The sequence below is a fragment of the Scophthalmus maximus genome, chromosome 7, assembly GCF_022379125.1.
Source record: "Scophthalmus maximus strain ysfricsl-2021 chromosome 7, ASM2237912v1, whole genome shotgun sequence".
NCBI classification, from domain to species: domain Eukaryota; kingdom Metazoa; phylum Chordata; class Actinopteri; order Pleuronectiformes; family Scophthalmidae; genus Scophthalmus; species Scophthalmus maximus.
The window spans coordinates 13,836,836-13,852,237 of record NC_061521.1 but is presented as its reverse complement, the minus strand read 5'-3'; the positions used below and the strand labels follow the sequence as shown (position 1 = coordinate 13,852,237).

The window sequence follows — 15,402 nt, the reverse complement described above, 5'->3', positions numbered from 1 at the left end:
AGTTCCTCAAATGCTGCTTTGGTCCAAACACCAGACGTGTTGTTCATCTTTATTCATAGTCTGCCTCTCTCATGCCTCAGTTTCAGAGTGGAGCCAGCAGGGGGAGGGACCTCTGCAGACTCAAAAGCCTGATAGTGCTGTCGCAAGTGACAGAAAACAACACAGACGGTGGAGGAGCAGTTCCGCGACTGAACTGCGGCCATGACAAGAGCTCAGCAGCTGTAGGAGACGTGGGAAGAGTTTTTCATCAGCGCTCCATCTGACAGGAGGAAACACAAATGTAAGATATAACTGCAGTCATGTTTGTGGAGCCCCTGAGTGAGGGATGTGAAACCTACCATATGGGAAGTTTGTGGTTCAGACTTAATTTTGTCTCCACAGTTGCATGAATGTCTCTATTCCTGCACTGTTCTGTTAGTTAGCAATTTATTTTCACATTCTTATTCATAGAATGGTTATTCTGTAGTATGTATGAGCATACGCTGTGATCATTATCAGCCCTTTTGCCGGACAAAATGTTTCACAATAGTTACCCTGCCCTAATTACCCAAAATGCTCTTTTCTTTTTAAATGTAATCCTGTTATATTCACAAGGACTAAGCAACGTTACACTGGCCAGCTTGGCACTGTTTTTTTAAGTTGTACTTACAAAATTTCTAAGCCAGTAATCAGTATTTAGACAAGTACAAGACAGACCAAGTGCACTTTTTTTTAATTTCCTTTGCTGGTTATTGCTTTAAATGCAATTGAACCGGAAAGTGATAGTAGGTCCTGCTCTGAGATGGAATGCTCTACAGCAAGCTGCGACATGTATACATTTTCTTTGCCATAGTCACAAATCAACGTGTAAAACTTATTTCAATCCGCAGCGTTGGACTGGAGGCCTGGAGAAGAAGGAAGAAAGTTGCCTGACAGACAGACAGACTGAAGTGGTGCATATCAGGGAGATAAACCACATCAATGAAGACACCTGGCATGGCGGTATTCAAACAACAGAATGTGGATGATTTCTATGAAATTGGGGAGGAACTAGGAAGGTGAGTATTCTTAAAGCTGAAGCGTGTAATGTAGAAGATGTTTATATCCAGTGCTTAGAAAATGACCCCCCCTCACTTTGTGTGGTGTGTGTCAGAGTGTGCGTGTGTGTGTGATTGGGCTCTCCCCTGCATGCCTCTTCAAGCAGTGGTGCACATGTGCATGAGCAAACAGCTGGCTTGTTAAAGCTTGAATCAGGGCGTGTCGCTTTTGTCGAAGTAGGTTGAAGTTTACAGCGAGTGATATAGTTTGAAAAGCGAACGCGCTCCCATGAAAACGAGCTCTGTTTGGCCACAGTGTGTTCGGGGGTTAAAATTGGATTTTTGCATGTGCTGCTTCTGGATGGTGTAGTTGAAGAGGGGTGTTAATTTGGCCTGCAGGACAGAGCAAACATCAAGGAAACGGTGTCCCATGGGGAAATAAATTAAAGGAAGTTGGCAGTTTGCACTGTGTCGACTGAGGAAGCTGCAAATTCACCTTGCACGGCAGGGCGGCTTGGGCATACACACCACTTGTTAACAGACAGGGAGGGTGTGAAGGGAAGGCGTCTGACCTGTAACCTTTCACCACTAGTCAAAACATACACCAGTGTTCCAGTTTTTGCTGGTCACTGCACCGCTTCTCTGACGCATCCCGACAGGACAAACCAAGACCTGCTGTTGAAATTGGTGCTTCAGCTGCATTAGCATTTACTATTTCATTGCATTTTACATTGAGATTCCCCATATATTTCCTTATGAAATACGTCAATAAAAGGATTCTATACTACTTGTATTGAACACCACTGTTTTTTTTGATAAACCAGAAAGTCATAGAAAGTATAATGGGTATGACTTTGTAGTAAGACATCCATTATTGAGGGTTTCTAAGTTGCAAAAAATCATTCATTAGTCATACAGTAAGACCAACTTTCGGGTTGTCCAGCAAGACTAGCTGGACATAAATGCACTATATACAACTTAATGATGATTAATAATTATTATTATATAATTATTTACAAATGTATTATCATAAGAACCCTCCATTTAATATTTATTAAGATCCGTAATTGCAGATGATTCTCTTGATTAATTTAAGACAAGTGACATATTGTCCTTAATCTGGCAACTAGAAAGTTGTTCTTATCAGTGACTTTGAATTGAGCTTTTAAGCATTAGTGAACGAATTCTAACATTAATGAAGCTATTAGTGTATTAAGTGTCCTTTCCAAGGGGTCTGTAAAGGGGTTTAAACACTCTGTAGCCTGTTATAAAATTGCAAAGTTATACCGGATGAACGGCTGACGTGGAATGTCTATTGTTCAAAGACCGACAATATCACAGAGTTACGGTTGAGCTGAAGCTTGTTTCTTAAGAGGCGAACTCAGCTGTGAGAAACACAAACGTTCGTCTACTGTGGTTAAAAGCTGAAGGAGGTTGCGGTTGAAACTACAACACCTTTTCAGCCGCATCTGAGAATTTTATCACTAATTCAGCTGAATTTTCTTGCTCATAGCTCTTCTGCCTTGTTGCGACAGCTTCACAGCGAGTTCAGAGTCCGCCCACGGTTTGTGAGCGCCTCATGGGTTCAGCCGTCTCCACTCTGGAACTGTTACTCAACTGTCCTCTCGAGGGGGTTGGGGAAATTTGATGCAGGGGGCCGCACACTGATCGATGTCAGGTGTTTAAATGTTCTTTGCTCTATGAAACTGTTGAGCCATTCGCCAGGGGGAAAGTTGATTCGTCATCTCGTCCCCCCGTTGTCAATTTTTTTTAACATCACACCACCCCACACAGTTGGACTCGTGTTTCTTTCCACTACTGATGGAGAGTGTTGGGTAAACCTATCCGTAAAATAACCCTTCGCTTGACATGTGAGGCATTCACAGACAACTGTACCCGTCTCACCATCTGATTGATGACACTGATGATGACATACAGTAGGAAGTGTGTGAGTGTGACCCCACAGCTGCCCCCCCCGGTGACCCCATGGTTGGGCTGTTATGCAAGTGTGCATAAAGGCAAGATGGTGAAGTATGTGAACTCTACCGGTCAGCAACACATTCGTTCTTGTCCACATTTGGTTTTTCGGAAAAGTTTAGACATTTACTCACCTGCATTTCCTAGACGCTATTTCTGTGGTGGTCATGTAACACTTGCTGATTGAAAAAACACCTGCTCTTTTAGTCATCGTCAAGCTACGACAAACATTCCCAGGATGCACTGTTGGATAGGAAGTGCCATTGTCTTTGTAGTCCTGAACAAGAATAAAAGCCATCGTAAACTTCCAGATATGTAATCAACAGGTTAATGCTGCATTTATAACCTAGTGGATATGACAATTCAACTGTGACGTCTCCTTTCACGGGTTTCACGTTGGCTAGTGCACACAGCCGTGGGTCTGTGGCGTTTTGTAGCCACGCCGACATCATCACTCTCTGGATGTCGGTCAGTCAGCTGGTCGGCCTTGTCACTACTGTAAAGAGTTGGTCCAGAGTGCATGTTGTCATCTCTGAGGAACATACATTCCTGCTGTTGAGTGGGTAAAAAAATGTGTTTATTCAGTGCGACCTGACAGAAGGAACTCCATGTCGACCTCTAGGACATTACTGGAGTTCCCGTTTGACAGAGGTCATCCCGTTATCGTCCAGCCTTACTACTCCACATGTGCTTTGTTGACATGGGGCCTCTTCAAAACCACTGGGAATCTACAGGATCCTGAACAATTCGAGGGCATCGATGTTGAGGTGCGTCATAACAATAGCATAGCAGTTGATAAAGAATGCTGTATTTGGGTCATCAAACGTGCATTGAGAAGTTGGCGCTGCGTCTCCTGCCTTCCTTCACATTCGATCCACGGATGCGAGAGGTGGTGAGGGACAGGGATCGGTCAATAATGAATCTGGTTTTCATTGTCATCACAGCCCCCGAGGTTGTTTCAGTTGAAAAATGTGTTTAAATATTGGGCCGGCGCCACTTGTCCGAGCATTCCGCCAACCTTGGCCGTGGATAATAACCTTCAGCTGTTGGAAGTGGAAACTCTGTGGAGAGATGGTACTTGCAGTCCCACTGGCCCGGCTTAGGAGCTAAGACAGCCGGCACGCCTGGCCCAGTGTGGAATACCACTCCCAGCATCACTGCATCTCTCTGCTGCTACTCTACACTTCGTAACAACTCTAAAGTAAAGCCCCCGAGCCCCGAGCCCCCACCACTGACATTTGTGCCGTGCACTTTCTCACATTTGGGCTATAACCATCAACACCAAGGGTTATTCTGTTCCTGCTAAACAGGCAAATCCAGGACACTGTTCGCGGGTCCTGCCATGTGACTGTTCCTCCCCTTAGGGCACTTGATGCCCTTTTTCTTTTTGCAAGTGGATTTCATTGGATGACTTACCCTCTTCAACGCTTCACACACCATCATAATGTCATCTTTAATATTGTCAGCCTCTCGGGGATGTCCCAGAGGTGCAGATATCCCCTGAATGGAACAAACAGAGGGAGCATTTGAGATTCAATGTTACTTTGCCTATCACCCCACACTCCCTGTTGTTATTTCACCTTTGTGGCAGGTGTGACTCTTTGCTATCGGGTATGAAGCCTACCCCACTCTCTGTTGGGACATGTTGTTCACACGATCTTGATGAGGTTTCGTTGCGTTTCGTATGACTTAAATTATGTTAATCACTACCTTGTGATTTGCAGTTGACAAGATACTGCTCTGGAATGCGGAAATTAAAGTGACTCATAAATTGTTGCCGTTCATTAGAGACACCGGTGAAGTAATACCCTGAAAACCTGTATAGTGTGACGCAATTCAATACAAGTGCTCCTCGTGGAGACCATTTCAATTTCTCTACTCAATTGCAAAATATTGGAAGTTGTCCCTAGATGGATCTGGTAACTGTTGTTTCAATGTTTCCGAGCAAGGGAAATGTAATGGGAAGCTCAGCGTCTGCAGTGGAGCTGCTCCCAGATGTGATTGTTGAACTGAGTGAGCACAGGACAGGGTGTGCCTCAAAAGAGCAAACTGGCTCACCCCGTCCCACACTGATGTGGTTAATGAAAGGTTAAAGTCATCGAGGTTGCTTTCAATCACAAAGAAGATTAGTGACGTTTGGTTGTATCTACATGTGTTGTGATGAGCCGGAGCTACCTCTGTGTAAGCAGTAAGTGGAAACTGCTGTGTGGAATGAGTCTGGCGGTGTTTTGTAGACTCTTGTCTTTTATCCAGCAGCTCCCCTTTGCTCTCTTCTTTTCCACCCATCATCTCTTTCCACTCCTCCAGCCTCCGTTCTCCAGCAGCAGCAGCGGCAGCAGAGAGGTGGCAGGTGGAGAGCGAGCCTGAAAGCACAGCTATTCTTAGCCCACGAGACACCGTGATGATAGTGGACACAGACGGGACAGCTTCTCACAGCCACCCTGGAATCTCGGTGTGGACAGTTATGTCCAAAATATAGGAAATGCCTGCCAGTTACTATCTACCCGCCACTCGTGTGTTCTTCCACATTGTCTAATAATACAAGGTGTCTCAGGCTGCGTTGAAGAATTTGCACACGTCAAAAATTCATGGGATTTAATCCAACCGTCCAAACATTCTCAATACAATTGACGGAATATTCCAAGACAGTCCTTACACAGAGCGGCTTTGCCATCTCTGCCATCACACTCACCCCCGTGTCTCTGCGTGGCCTATTATTGACGGATCAGTGACTAAGACGCTTGTTTTCACAGTCGGAATTTATTGAGTCGGCAGCTCAGGCCACAGCAGCAGGAAGCATGTAAAGCAGGAGGAGTGGCAGCCGTCTTGGTCAGGTCTGAAATTACGAGTGCTGGTCTGCTAATGTAGTCACAGAGACTCACCACATATATTTAACTGGGCGACAGCGCTGGAAAATGTTTTCCCCTCTTTTCAATCGGTCTGTCAGTGGGTCAATTATGAGCGAAATGGCCGTGTAGTTATGTTCGGGGAGAGTGACGATGATGGAGAATGTTTACCGGTGGAGTCAGAGTCAGCACGGTGAAAAGTGAAACAATCCTCCACTTACAGATGGTCTCCAAGCCACACCTCTGTTGAGAAATATGCAGCGTTCGGGGAACTTTTTTTTCTCCCTCTGGACTGTCCACTTATGGATGGCTTGAAATTTGGCAGGAATGTTGTGGGAGGACAGCAGCTCTGTCCACACTGCCTGCTTGTCTGATTGTTCTTTGTCTGGCTGGGAAACAGGAAGCGATGAATTCTGCACAATATTTCAGCTGGTTTTGACACACGGCATCCTCTCTGGCCACCGTCCTCACCTGTTGCTGTATCCTGTAGTTAATTGTTTGGCATTCTTTCAGAAATTGTTTTCAATCTGAAAGAGACAGCAAAGATTAACACAAATAATGGTATCATCTGCCATCGATACCAACACTGTCAGTGTCTTTTTGTGTCTTTTGTGTCCGCAGTGGGCAGTTTGCGATAGTCAAGCGCTGCACCGAGAAGAGCACGGGCACCGAATATGCAGCCAAGTTCATCAAGAAGCGCCAGAGTCGGGCCAGCAGACGAGGTGTAAGGAGAGAGGAGATCGAGAGGGAAGTGGTCATCCTGCAGGAACTCCAGCACCCCAACATCGTCGCACTGCACGATGTGTACGAGAACCGCACAGACGTGGTGCTGATCCTAGAACTGTGAGTCACGGCATAATTCAACACGATGTCTGTGGAGTGACAAGAACAGATGCTGGCCAAGCGACACCAGTGTTACGCCCTAAAAAGAGGAGGCTGGGGGGTAACTTAGACTGCGGCTCTCCCTCAGACAAAACCTGGAAAACCTCTGCCATAAAACATCCAAACATTAACACACAATAGTGTTTTTTGTGCGTTTCTTTTGCAGTTAATCAGTTCAGAGCCTATTTAACATAATGCACAGAGCAGTGTTTGATCAATGTCCTTGTACTGGTCTGTAACTCAAATGTGCACAGATTGTTTGTTACCACGATACAACGAGGTTATGTGATTGGGTCGGTTTGTCTGTTAATTTGTTTTCCTCTGTTTGTTAGTTAGCAGGATAACTCAAAAAGTTACGGACAGATTTGCAAGACAATTTCGTCAAAGATTAAATTTAAGGAGGGAATTTTCTAAATGTTTTTCCTCCATTGCGAGTCATGGGTCATACCCTCACAAATACACAACATTTAAAAAAAAAAAAGATGAAGGTCAGATGGAGATGCGAATGCAAGCTTTGGGTCAAAGAGCATATAGGTCTTATTGGAAGCCTGCGCTCTCCGAGTGCTCTTGTTGAACATGTGTTTGCTTCAAACCCCTTGCCAGGATCATTTGTACCAGAAAGAACTGAATGTCTCGCACAGAGTCAATTATAGCTCAGCGGGTCCAGCGAGTGCCAGGGAACATGGAGGGCCCCAATTAGGACTAATTGAAAGCTCGGGCCGAATGAAGCAGGGCTGAATTGACGTTAGCTGCGGGATCGCACACAGTGCGTCATTCAGTTAACCGTCTATTATGTCTTCTTTTTTTTCTTATGGGATGCCGACTGGTCAAAGGATGCTTTATACCATCGGCAGCTCTTTATGAAGTTAATATAGAATTGCATCTATTCATAAGTGGGGACAAACTGACAGGAGACAGACAAGCTGCAGCGACAGACAAACACACACAAGGCATCCGGGAGCAGCCCGTCACATGTCTGAGAACACACTTTAGATAAGAGAGACACGTTTGTGCCCACACGTTGATTCAGTGTGTGTGTGTGTGTGTGTGCGTGTGTGTGCGTGTTTGTGTGCGTGTGTGTGTGTTTTTCAGGGTCTCTGGCGGAGAGCTGTTTGACTTCTTGGCTCAGAAGGAATCTCTCAGTGAAGAGGAGGCCACTCAGTTTATCAAACAGGTCCTCGATGGGGTCCAGTACCTCCACTCCAAGAGGATCGCACATTTTGATCTAAAGGTAAATTACGCTCCATTTGTATGACAGGCTAAAAAAAGAAACCTGAATACAAATAAACAAATGAAGAAATAATCAATTAGACAAATGTAGAAATACATAAATAGCCTTTTTCATCATCGCACTGTATTACTTTCTTTATTCATTTATGGATTTAACTATCTATTTCTATCTATTTGTTTGTACTTATGTCCTGTTTTTGTCCTTCATACATGTGTGCGTCACACATAAATCTATATTTGTCCCGTGTTGAAAATGAAATTCTGCTAAACTAATACCATTACATACTGTACATGCAAGGGCACCCATGTGAATTATATATATAGCAGGTGTCTAATGTACATGTCAGTAGAGTCTCGCTTTTCTGAATCACGCATCCTTCCTGTCTTCTCTGGCTGAGGTCCAGACTCTTGGATACAGACACCACAAGGTTATCGCTTCACTCTCAGAGAGCAGTCTCACTGCCTCTGCTCTCGGAAAGTCACCATCCTGTTTCTCTACAGCTGTGGCGGCTGATCGTCACGCTTGATGCATTTCACGGCCACCTAGTAAAGTCTAAATGTCTGTCAAATCTGAAAAGCTTTAAGGGAAAAGTGAGAAGATTTCCGGAAATTTGCTTATTCGCTTTCTTACCGTGAGCTAGATGAGAAGATTGATTGAACATTCAAGATGTCAAACATTTCATTTAACGTTATACAACAAGTAGGAAGTGTAACGGTTGCTATGTTCTGTCTTAAATGCTCACACAAAAGGCTGCTTTCATCAGGTAATGTGTGTCATTCAGTTCTTCATGTATTCCCCAATCTTGGTATTCGGGGAAATCTGCTGATCTTTTTTGTCTTGTTTTTGCACTTCAGCCTGAAAACATCATGCTGCTGGACAGGAACATCCCTCTGCCCCGCATCAAACTCATAGACTTTGGACTTGCACACAAAATAGAAGCCGGGGCAGATTTCAAAAACATTTTTGGCACTCCTGAATTCGTTGGTAAGTGTTTTATAAGAGATTTGTTTTCACTGTAGCACAGTTTGGAGTCTGGCCTGTTTGTGATGCAGGAGTGTGTGTCGTCTATTTTCAGCTCCAGAGATAGTCAACTATGAGCAACTGGGATTGGAGGCCGACATGTGGTAAGATCCTTTAATTACCTCTGACTCTTCTGCCTTCCATGCAACAGGCTGCAGTGCATACCTCCGGATTAACCTTGTACTTTTGTCCACAGGAGCATTGGAGTCATCACATATATACTGTAAGTGTCAATGATTAGTAATCATGAATAGGGAATCTGAGCGTACCTAAAGAGATTATCGAGGAAGGTCTCGGTCAGCGTGTGTGAATGTTCGTACGATTGTTTCAGATTGAGCGGCGCCTCACCTTTCCTCGGCGACACGAAGCAGGAGACGCTGGGAAACGTCTCGGCGTTGAACTACGAGTTTGACGAAGAGCTCTTCAGCAATACGAGCGAGCTGGCCAAGAACTTCATCAGACAGCTCCTGGAGAAAAACACAAGGTAAACGAGTCCGGTCGCTGACAAACAGCTGACAGCCAAAGGTCAAGTCCGACAATTCCAGTACAAAGCCCAGCTTAAGAGGTTTCTCTGCCATAAGTCCTAAGTGCATGAAATGTGCAGCCCTGCTCCAAATGAGAATGAAAGGACAGCCAGTCCACAAAAAATGTAGCAAGGATTTGTTATTGGTACACAATTTGATACACTAAATAAAATAAGATGAACAAAACATTATTTACACAGTACGCTCATTACCTCAGGCAATGCATTGTGCAACGCTTGTCTTTTTTTTTTTTTGCACTATGTGATGCTGTTGTGTTTCCACTTAAATGACTTCCAGGAAACTGTGTATTCCCGTGAAAGTTTGAACATGCTCCTGAGTGTTTCACAACCTGATGTACGACTGACCAACTTGCTCCGTCTCTGATGGAGCTGTTTGGGGTGTGTTTACTCAGCTGCATTCGCTCCTTCTTTTCTCCCATCATTTTAGAAAACGGATGACCATACAAGACACCCTCAATCATCCGTGGATTAAGGTATGCACTTCATGTTGTAATATGGCATGTGTTTGGTATTTGTAATGTGGTTCGCACTCCACCCAGACATGTAACAGTTCATGTCAAGTGTACAAAAAACCCCTGCTACAGGCTCATAAGAGTTCCCAAACACTAACTTAACTTATGTTCTTATTTACTGAAAAACTTACCCTAGTTTATCACAGTTACTGTACACTGAGAATATTAGCACCACAGATCTAGTGCAATAATAGTCCTTTTGTCAACTCATTCAATCAATCAAGGTGAAGCAACATCTAACAAATTGTGTTTTTAATGGCATGGACATTTAACAACCTGTGACGTCAAAGAAGTCCTCTCCGGCGCCGGCTGCTGAAATGCATGGGAATAGTGTTTTGCTGTGGAGGCTTCATGGTGTCTGGATACATGAGCATGAAACCAGGAGCCTTAACACACTCAACAGGAATGTCTGCCGTACTTTGGTGCTCTTAACCACCATGGCTTCCGCTGTAGGGTCACACACTAATCCTACAGTGCCACTTCTGCTGGGATATTCACCGCTACGTGTGTTTCCAAGACAATGAGACAGCCTCTCACCCAGTGTCCTCCCCCTCCACCCTTCTGTCTGAAGTCCTGTGGCCACACACAGGAGGACAGCGCCGCCCCTGAGGCCGAGAAGTTGGCGGAGCAGCTGAAGACAAAGCGTTTGAAGGAGTACACCATCCAGCTGCATTCCAGCATGCCCCAGAACAACACGTATGCCAACTTTGAGCGCTTCGCCCACGTGGTGGAAGACATTAGCCTGATGGAGACGGGGCTGTCGGAGGTGGCGGGCGCCCACCACACTCTCCAGGGTGACATGGACGCACTGCTCTCCATCTACAACGACAAGGAGGCCCGGTGCAAGGAGGAGAGCGAGGCCGCAAGGAAGCAGCTCTCCCAGGTCCGCTACGAGTTTCGCAAAGCGGTGGCCACCAGGCGGCTGCTGCAGGAGGACATGAAGGTCGTAGACGCCGGTCTGGAGAGCATCAGCGGGAAGTACGACCAGAGGCAGAGCCGGCTGGACGCTCTGAGGCAGGAGGTGAACTCTGAGATGCAGTGGCTCCAGGGAGTGATGAGCTCTCTGCATCCAGACGGAGGCAACGGCAGCATCCGCAGCAGCAGTCTGAACATGGACGTGAAGCAGGCGCTGAAGGAGCTGCTGCATCAGTCGTGCGGAGGGGAACTGTGCCCCGAGGACAAGCAGCCGCTCACCGAGTCTGGTTAACACGCACAGATGACGACACGCTTCTATTGAACCTTAAAGATCGTAACGTGTTTTTGAAGATAAGACTGTTAAACACATTCAGAAACACAAAACTCTTGAATGTGTAGCTGTGTAGTCTTTACATTGACCTTTTACATTTATTTCTAGAAAAAATATTTTCTTTTCAGTTAAAGGAATATTTTGTATTTGAATAGAATTCAAAATTATTTTCAACTGAATGTATTAGAAGTTCACATTTTCTTATTGATTTATTTTTTCATTCCAGTCTATTTAGGACTGTGCAGATGTCTAGTAATGTGCTGTTTGATATTTGATTTTTTTCTTACAATGGTTAAGTAACTTTTGTAGTCATAAATGTTGTCTTTTTTCCCCAGATTATTTTTTTATGAATTCAAATGGGCACTTTTAATGAAAGTTGAATTTATTTATTTGTTTTTGAAAACCTTTTTCATTTATTTCTTGGAGATGTTATGAGATATGAGCCGATGGGAAAGACATCTATGAAAAGGCCTTGTGTGTTAGTCATTGTTTCACCTCTATATTTGGGTTTTACACCATCTCAACAGATGTACACAGCTCACATTTTTTGGGCACATTTTTAGCTGTTGTCAAAACCACTGAAATAAATGTTCCTCAGTGATTATATATCCCCATTTTCAAACTGTTGTGTTTCATCAGCGATTCGGGGTTTCTGAATTCCCTGTTGTTGTTGATATTCTACTGTGACAAGCAGATTAGCATTCTCTCGTGAACTTGATCAAACATTTGAGATTAACACGAAAGATACCCTCTTCTGCTGTTTTATCTCTTAATGTGTCTCTGCAGCCTCTCAACCCCAGGCAGGCCATGGTGAAGAGGTTGTCGGTGGTGAACTTGGAGAACTTTAGGAGACAGTACGCCAGACGCAGATGGAAGGTAAAGTGCAGTATTGAGAGCCGGGTTATAGTATCATACAATAAATCAGTGCTCTATAAAAAAAAACCCTCTATCTTGATTGATTTTGTCTTTCGTTGTCTTTGCTTTTGTCTGTCCCACAGTTTTCATTTAGAATTGTGGCTCTGTGCAACCACTTAACACGGATCATGAAGAAGGGCAACAAGCTGCCTGAGCAGAATGGGGTAGGAACACACTGTTGGAAAACCTCCTTGTCTGCACAGTAGCTGGCTTAGGAGCAAAATCTGCCTTCAAGCACCCCTAGCTCAAGCTCATCCATTTTTCTCTTTGGAGCTCTTACATTTACAGCAACACTGTGCAACCTTTGCTGAGCAAATGCAACCTCTGCAGCCACAAATGGTGAACAATTATGTCTGGGCCCGAGCAGTTAAGTGGTTTTCATGTACAAAATAAAACCCAAACCTATAAATGGCTTCATCAGCCCTCAGACTGCGTTGTCCCACTCACTGAACAGAAACACACCGAAGGTTGTATGTTGCACATGATCAGCAGCTTTCTGAACTGGAAGTGCTGTTTCTGTAACAAACAAGTCAAACACTATATTTCCTTGCTGAATATCAAGAGATGAACTCAGTTTTTTTTTTTTTTAAAGGCCTTCTAAGTCTTTCTAACTGATCTACAGTCCGACATTACTCTTAAACTCGCTGGGCCTGGTTCCGGCTGTTAAATTAGCTGTCCAACGCTTAGTAAGGCACTTGTGGGAGATTGTTATCCTTACATTTTGTTAGTATTGTCATCATCTTTCACCGCAGTAAGAATTCAAACACTAGTATTTTTTTTCTCTTTTTCAGAGGGATTGTGAAAGTGACCAAGAAGAAGAAATCCAGAAGATACGGCCGAGGACCAGAAAGAGAAGCAGCACTTCCTGAGATCAACAACCAGCACATCAAGTCTGTTGGCTGATGTTCCGGTTGCAAAACAGTGCCTTGGCATTTTTTTTTAAATTTTGTACGCTCACCTTGCCACTGACACTCTCACACTGAACCAACCACTGTATCCGTTTATGAATGACAGCTGATTATGCAGCATTTTTATTGGTCAAGGCAACTGTGTCTGTCTTTTTCTACCCATAAAACCAGCAGGCGATAGACAGATTCTGCTATTTCTAAATTCAAACGATTGTTTTATGGTGTAAGATGATATAGATATTATTTTTGACAGCAATAATGTTGCTGCGTACACAAGAGTGTAGGCAGCTTCCTCTAATAACTGCAGTCTTACAAGTCCCTCTGCTGTTGTTTGACATCTGAATATCGACGCGTATTGAGCTGAATCCATTTCTTGTTATTGTTTGGTGCGTGTGAGGATCTACAAGAGTTGTATTGTCCAAAGTATTGACAGATGAAACGGTTTAGAGCTGTGGGATGACAAGATGGCAGCAGGTCTTCATAACCAAATGTTTACATGTTGTTCTGCTCAAAATACAGCAATGTCTGTGTGAACAAAGTGTTTACTGTTTTTCTCTTTACTTGGCACATCAAGTGTCATTACCTGCAACTTGTTCACTTCACAGCGCTGTCTATATATTGTATTGAATAGAGGACATTTAAATGACTGTAAATTAATTTCCAATGGGAAAATAGTTACATTTCATTACATGCCAATTCTAAAGCAGTTCATAAATACTTCATATACATAGGTGCAACAAAGTTCACAGTTCGAATTCTGATGTTCTTATTACTTGACATTCTTTATATTTATGGTGTGAATATACATAAATGTAAGCCAAATTTCTTAAGTCCAGTTTTACTTGTATCTTACAGTAGCTCATTTAAAGGAACATTCACTGTTTTCAACACAAAAAAATCTTCTTTCCGTTCACTTGTATGTATTGTAAATTGTGCTTTTATGTAATAAATTAATGAATATGACTTTTCTTGGATATAAATCCTCGCCATTCTTTTGTTCTTTTAGAACTGTCATATAATAAAATGATCTCTCTACGTGAGCCTATTTGTTAAGGTGCGATCATGACCATTTTTAGCTCATAAAAAATTACAATGAACGTGTTGTACCCATGGGTTTCTTACCATGTTGTGCACGTGACTAAAGGGTACACTGATAGCAGTGGCCCTTGACAATAAATACATAGTAAATTATCTCAACATCAACAGGCATTAATTGTAATTGTGCACTTCTACTAATTTTTCATCTGGCCACCGCTCAATTATTTAGTCCCACAGAAGTTATGTTGTTTGAGCCCAGTTGGGCTGAAAGAGATCAGAGGGAGAATTTGACCTGAACTAAATACATTTTTGGCAGTGACACAATATAGGCCAGTTCCACACAGACTGTAAGAAAGGAAGTTTTCACATGAAACCAATTAATAAATCATTTTGGGGATTTTATGTTCACATTTTGAGTGAAGAAATACAGGCCGACAGCAGTACTGCAATACATGTCGGGCAATGCATATGGTAATACAAGTTTAAAGCATATACATGAATATTTCCCTTACAATAACGTAAAAAGTGGGGAACCATTTTTAGTTAACACGTTTCGCTTATTTCAGCCTCTATTACGGAATCAACGAAAGTATGGAATTTGCCTCTGTCAGGGTGAAATTGCCAGTATCACACTGCGGATTCTCAAGTCCTTATTAGAGCATACACACACAGAGAACAGTGGCTCCACACTTCTTTATTCATCTGTTTCTGTGTGATGACAACCCGTGATTTACTGGCATAAGATGAGAGAAGAGAGAACATTTAGGGCACGCTCTGATCACTCGTCTGGATTCGGCCTGATGGAGTCTGTCCCCAGGCTGGTGACTGTAAATATTTCAGCCATGTCTCACTGAAATACGAGCTGGGTCTTTTGCAGCTTTGTCCGAGAGTGAAGTGACATGCCTTCCAGTCAGCCGCGACAGTTAGGTCTGAAGCATCTCATGTAACCGAGTCACGGCTGGTATGTTGAGATCAATTCTGTGGTCTGTTGTGGGATCGTGAGATTCTACCATGGCTTACGGGGAGATGACCTGATGGATGGACCACTCACACAGACAAATAAGGCGCGCGGTCAGAAATCGAACGCTGCATGTATGTAACACAAAACCATGTCCTTCATCAGCAGAGATACAGATGTCTTTGAAGCAGCGCTTGACTCAGAGATGTGTCAGGAGGCCACACTGAGATATGTGAAGTGGTGTTCACAAGGCCGACAGAATCCAGTGATGCTCTTCAGTTAGAGTTTTACTGTAAGTCACATGCAGGT

General features: G+C 43.7%; 1 protein-coding gene across 2 annotated transcripts; it reads left to right on the top strand.

The window, feature by feature from the left end:
- Positions 1-71: 71 nt before the first annotated feature.
- dapk2b (death-associated protein kinase 2b) lies at positions 72-14,132 on the top strand. 2 transcript variants are annotated; one of them, XM_047333327.1, is made up of 12 exons: positions 85-280; positions 870-1,037; positions 6,461-6,682; positions 7,814-7,952; positions 8,807-8,936; positions 9,028-9,076; positions 9,169-9,195; positions 9,304-9,456; positions 9,944-9,989; positions 12,061-12,150; positions 12,273-12,353; positions 12,981-14,132. In XM_047333327.1, exons 2-12 carry the CDS (start codon positions 961-963, stop codon positions 13,056-13,058), a joined length of 1,092 nt encoding a protein of 363 aa, XP_047189283.1. In that variant the 5' UTR covers positions 85-280; positions 870-960; the 3' UTR covers positions 13,059-14,132. The 2 variants fall into 2 exon arrangements, with proteins under 2 accessions (XP_035498943.2, XP_047189283.1); XM_035643050.2 differs by lacking the exons at positions 12,061-12,150; positions 12,273-12,353; positions 12,981-14,132 and adding an exon at positions 10,600-11,880 and having other exon boundaries at positions 72-280.
- The last annotated feature ends 1,270 nt before the right edge of the window (positions 14,133-15,402 follow it).

Coding starts and splice junctions, on each gene's coding strand:
- dapk2b (XM_035643050.2), top strand. CDS start 961: ATGAAGACACCTGGCATGGCGGTATTCAAACAACAGAATGTGGATGAT. Junction 6,683..7,813: donor GTGGTGCTGATCCTAGAACT/GTGAGTCACGGC, acceptor TGTGTTTTTCAG/GGTCTCTGGCGGAGAGCTGT. Junction 8,937..9,027: donor TGGCACTCCTGAATTCGTTG/GTAAGTGTTTTA, acceptor GTCTATTTTCAG/CTCCAGAGATAGTCAACTAT.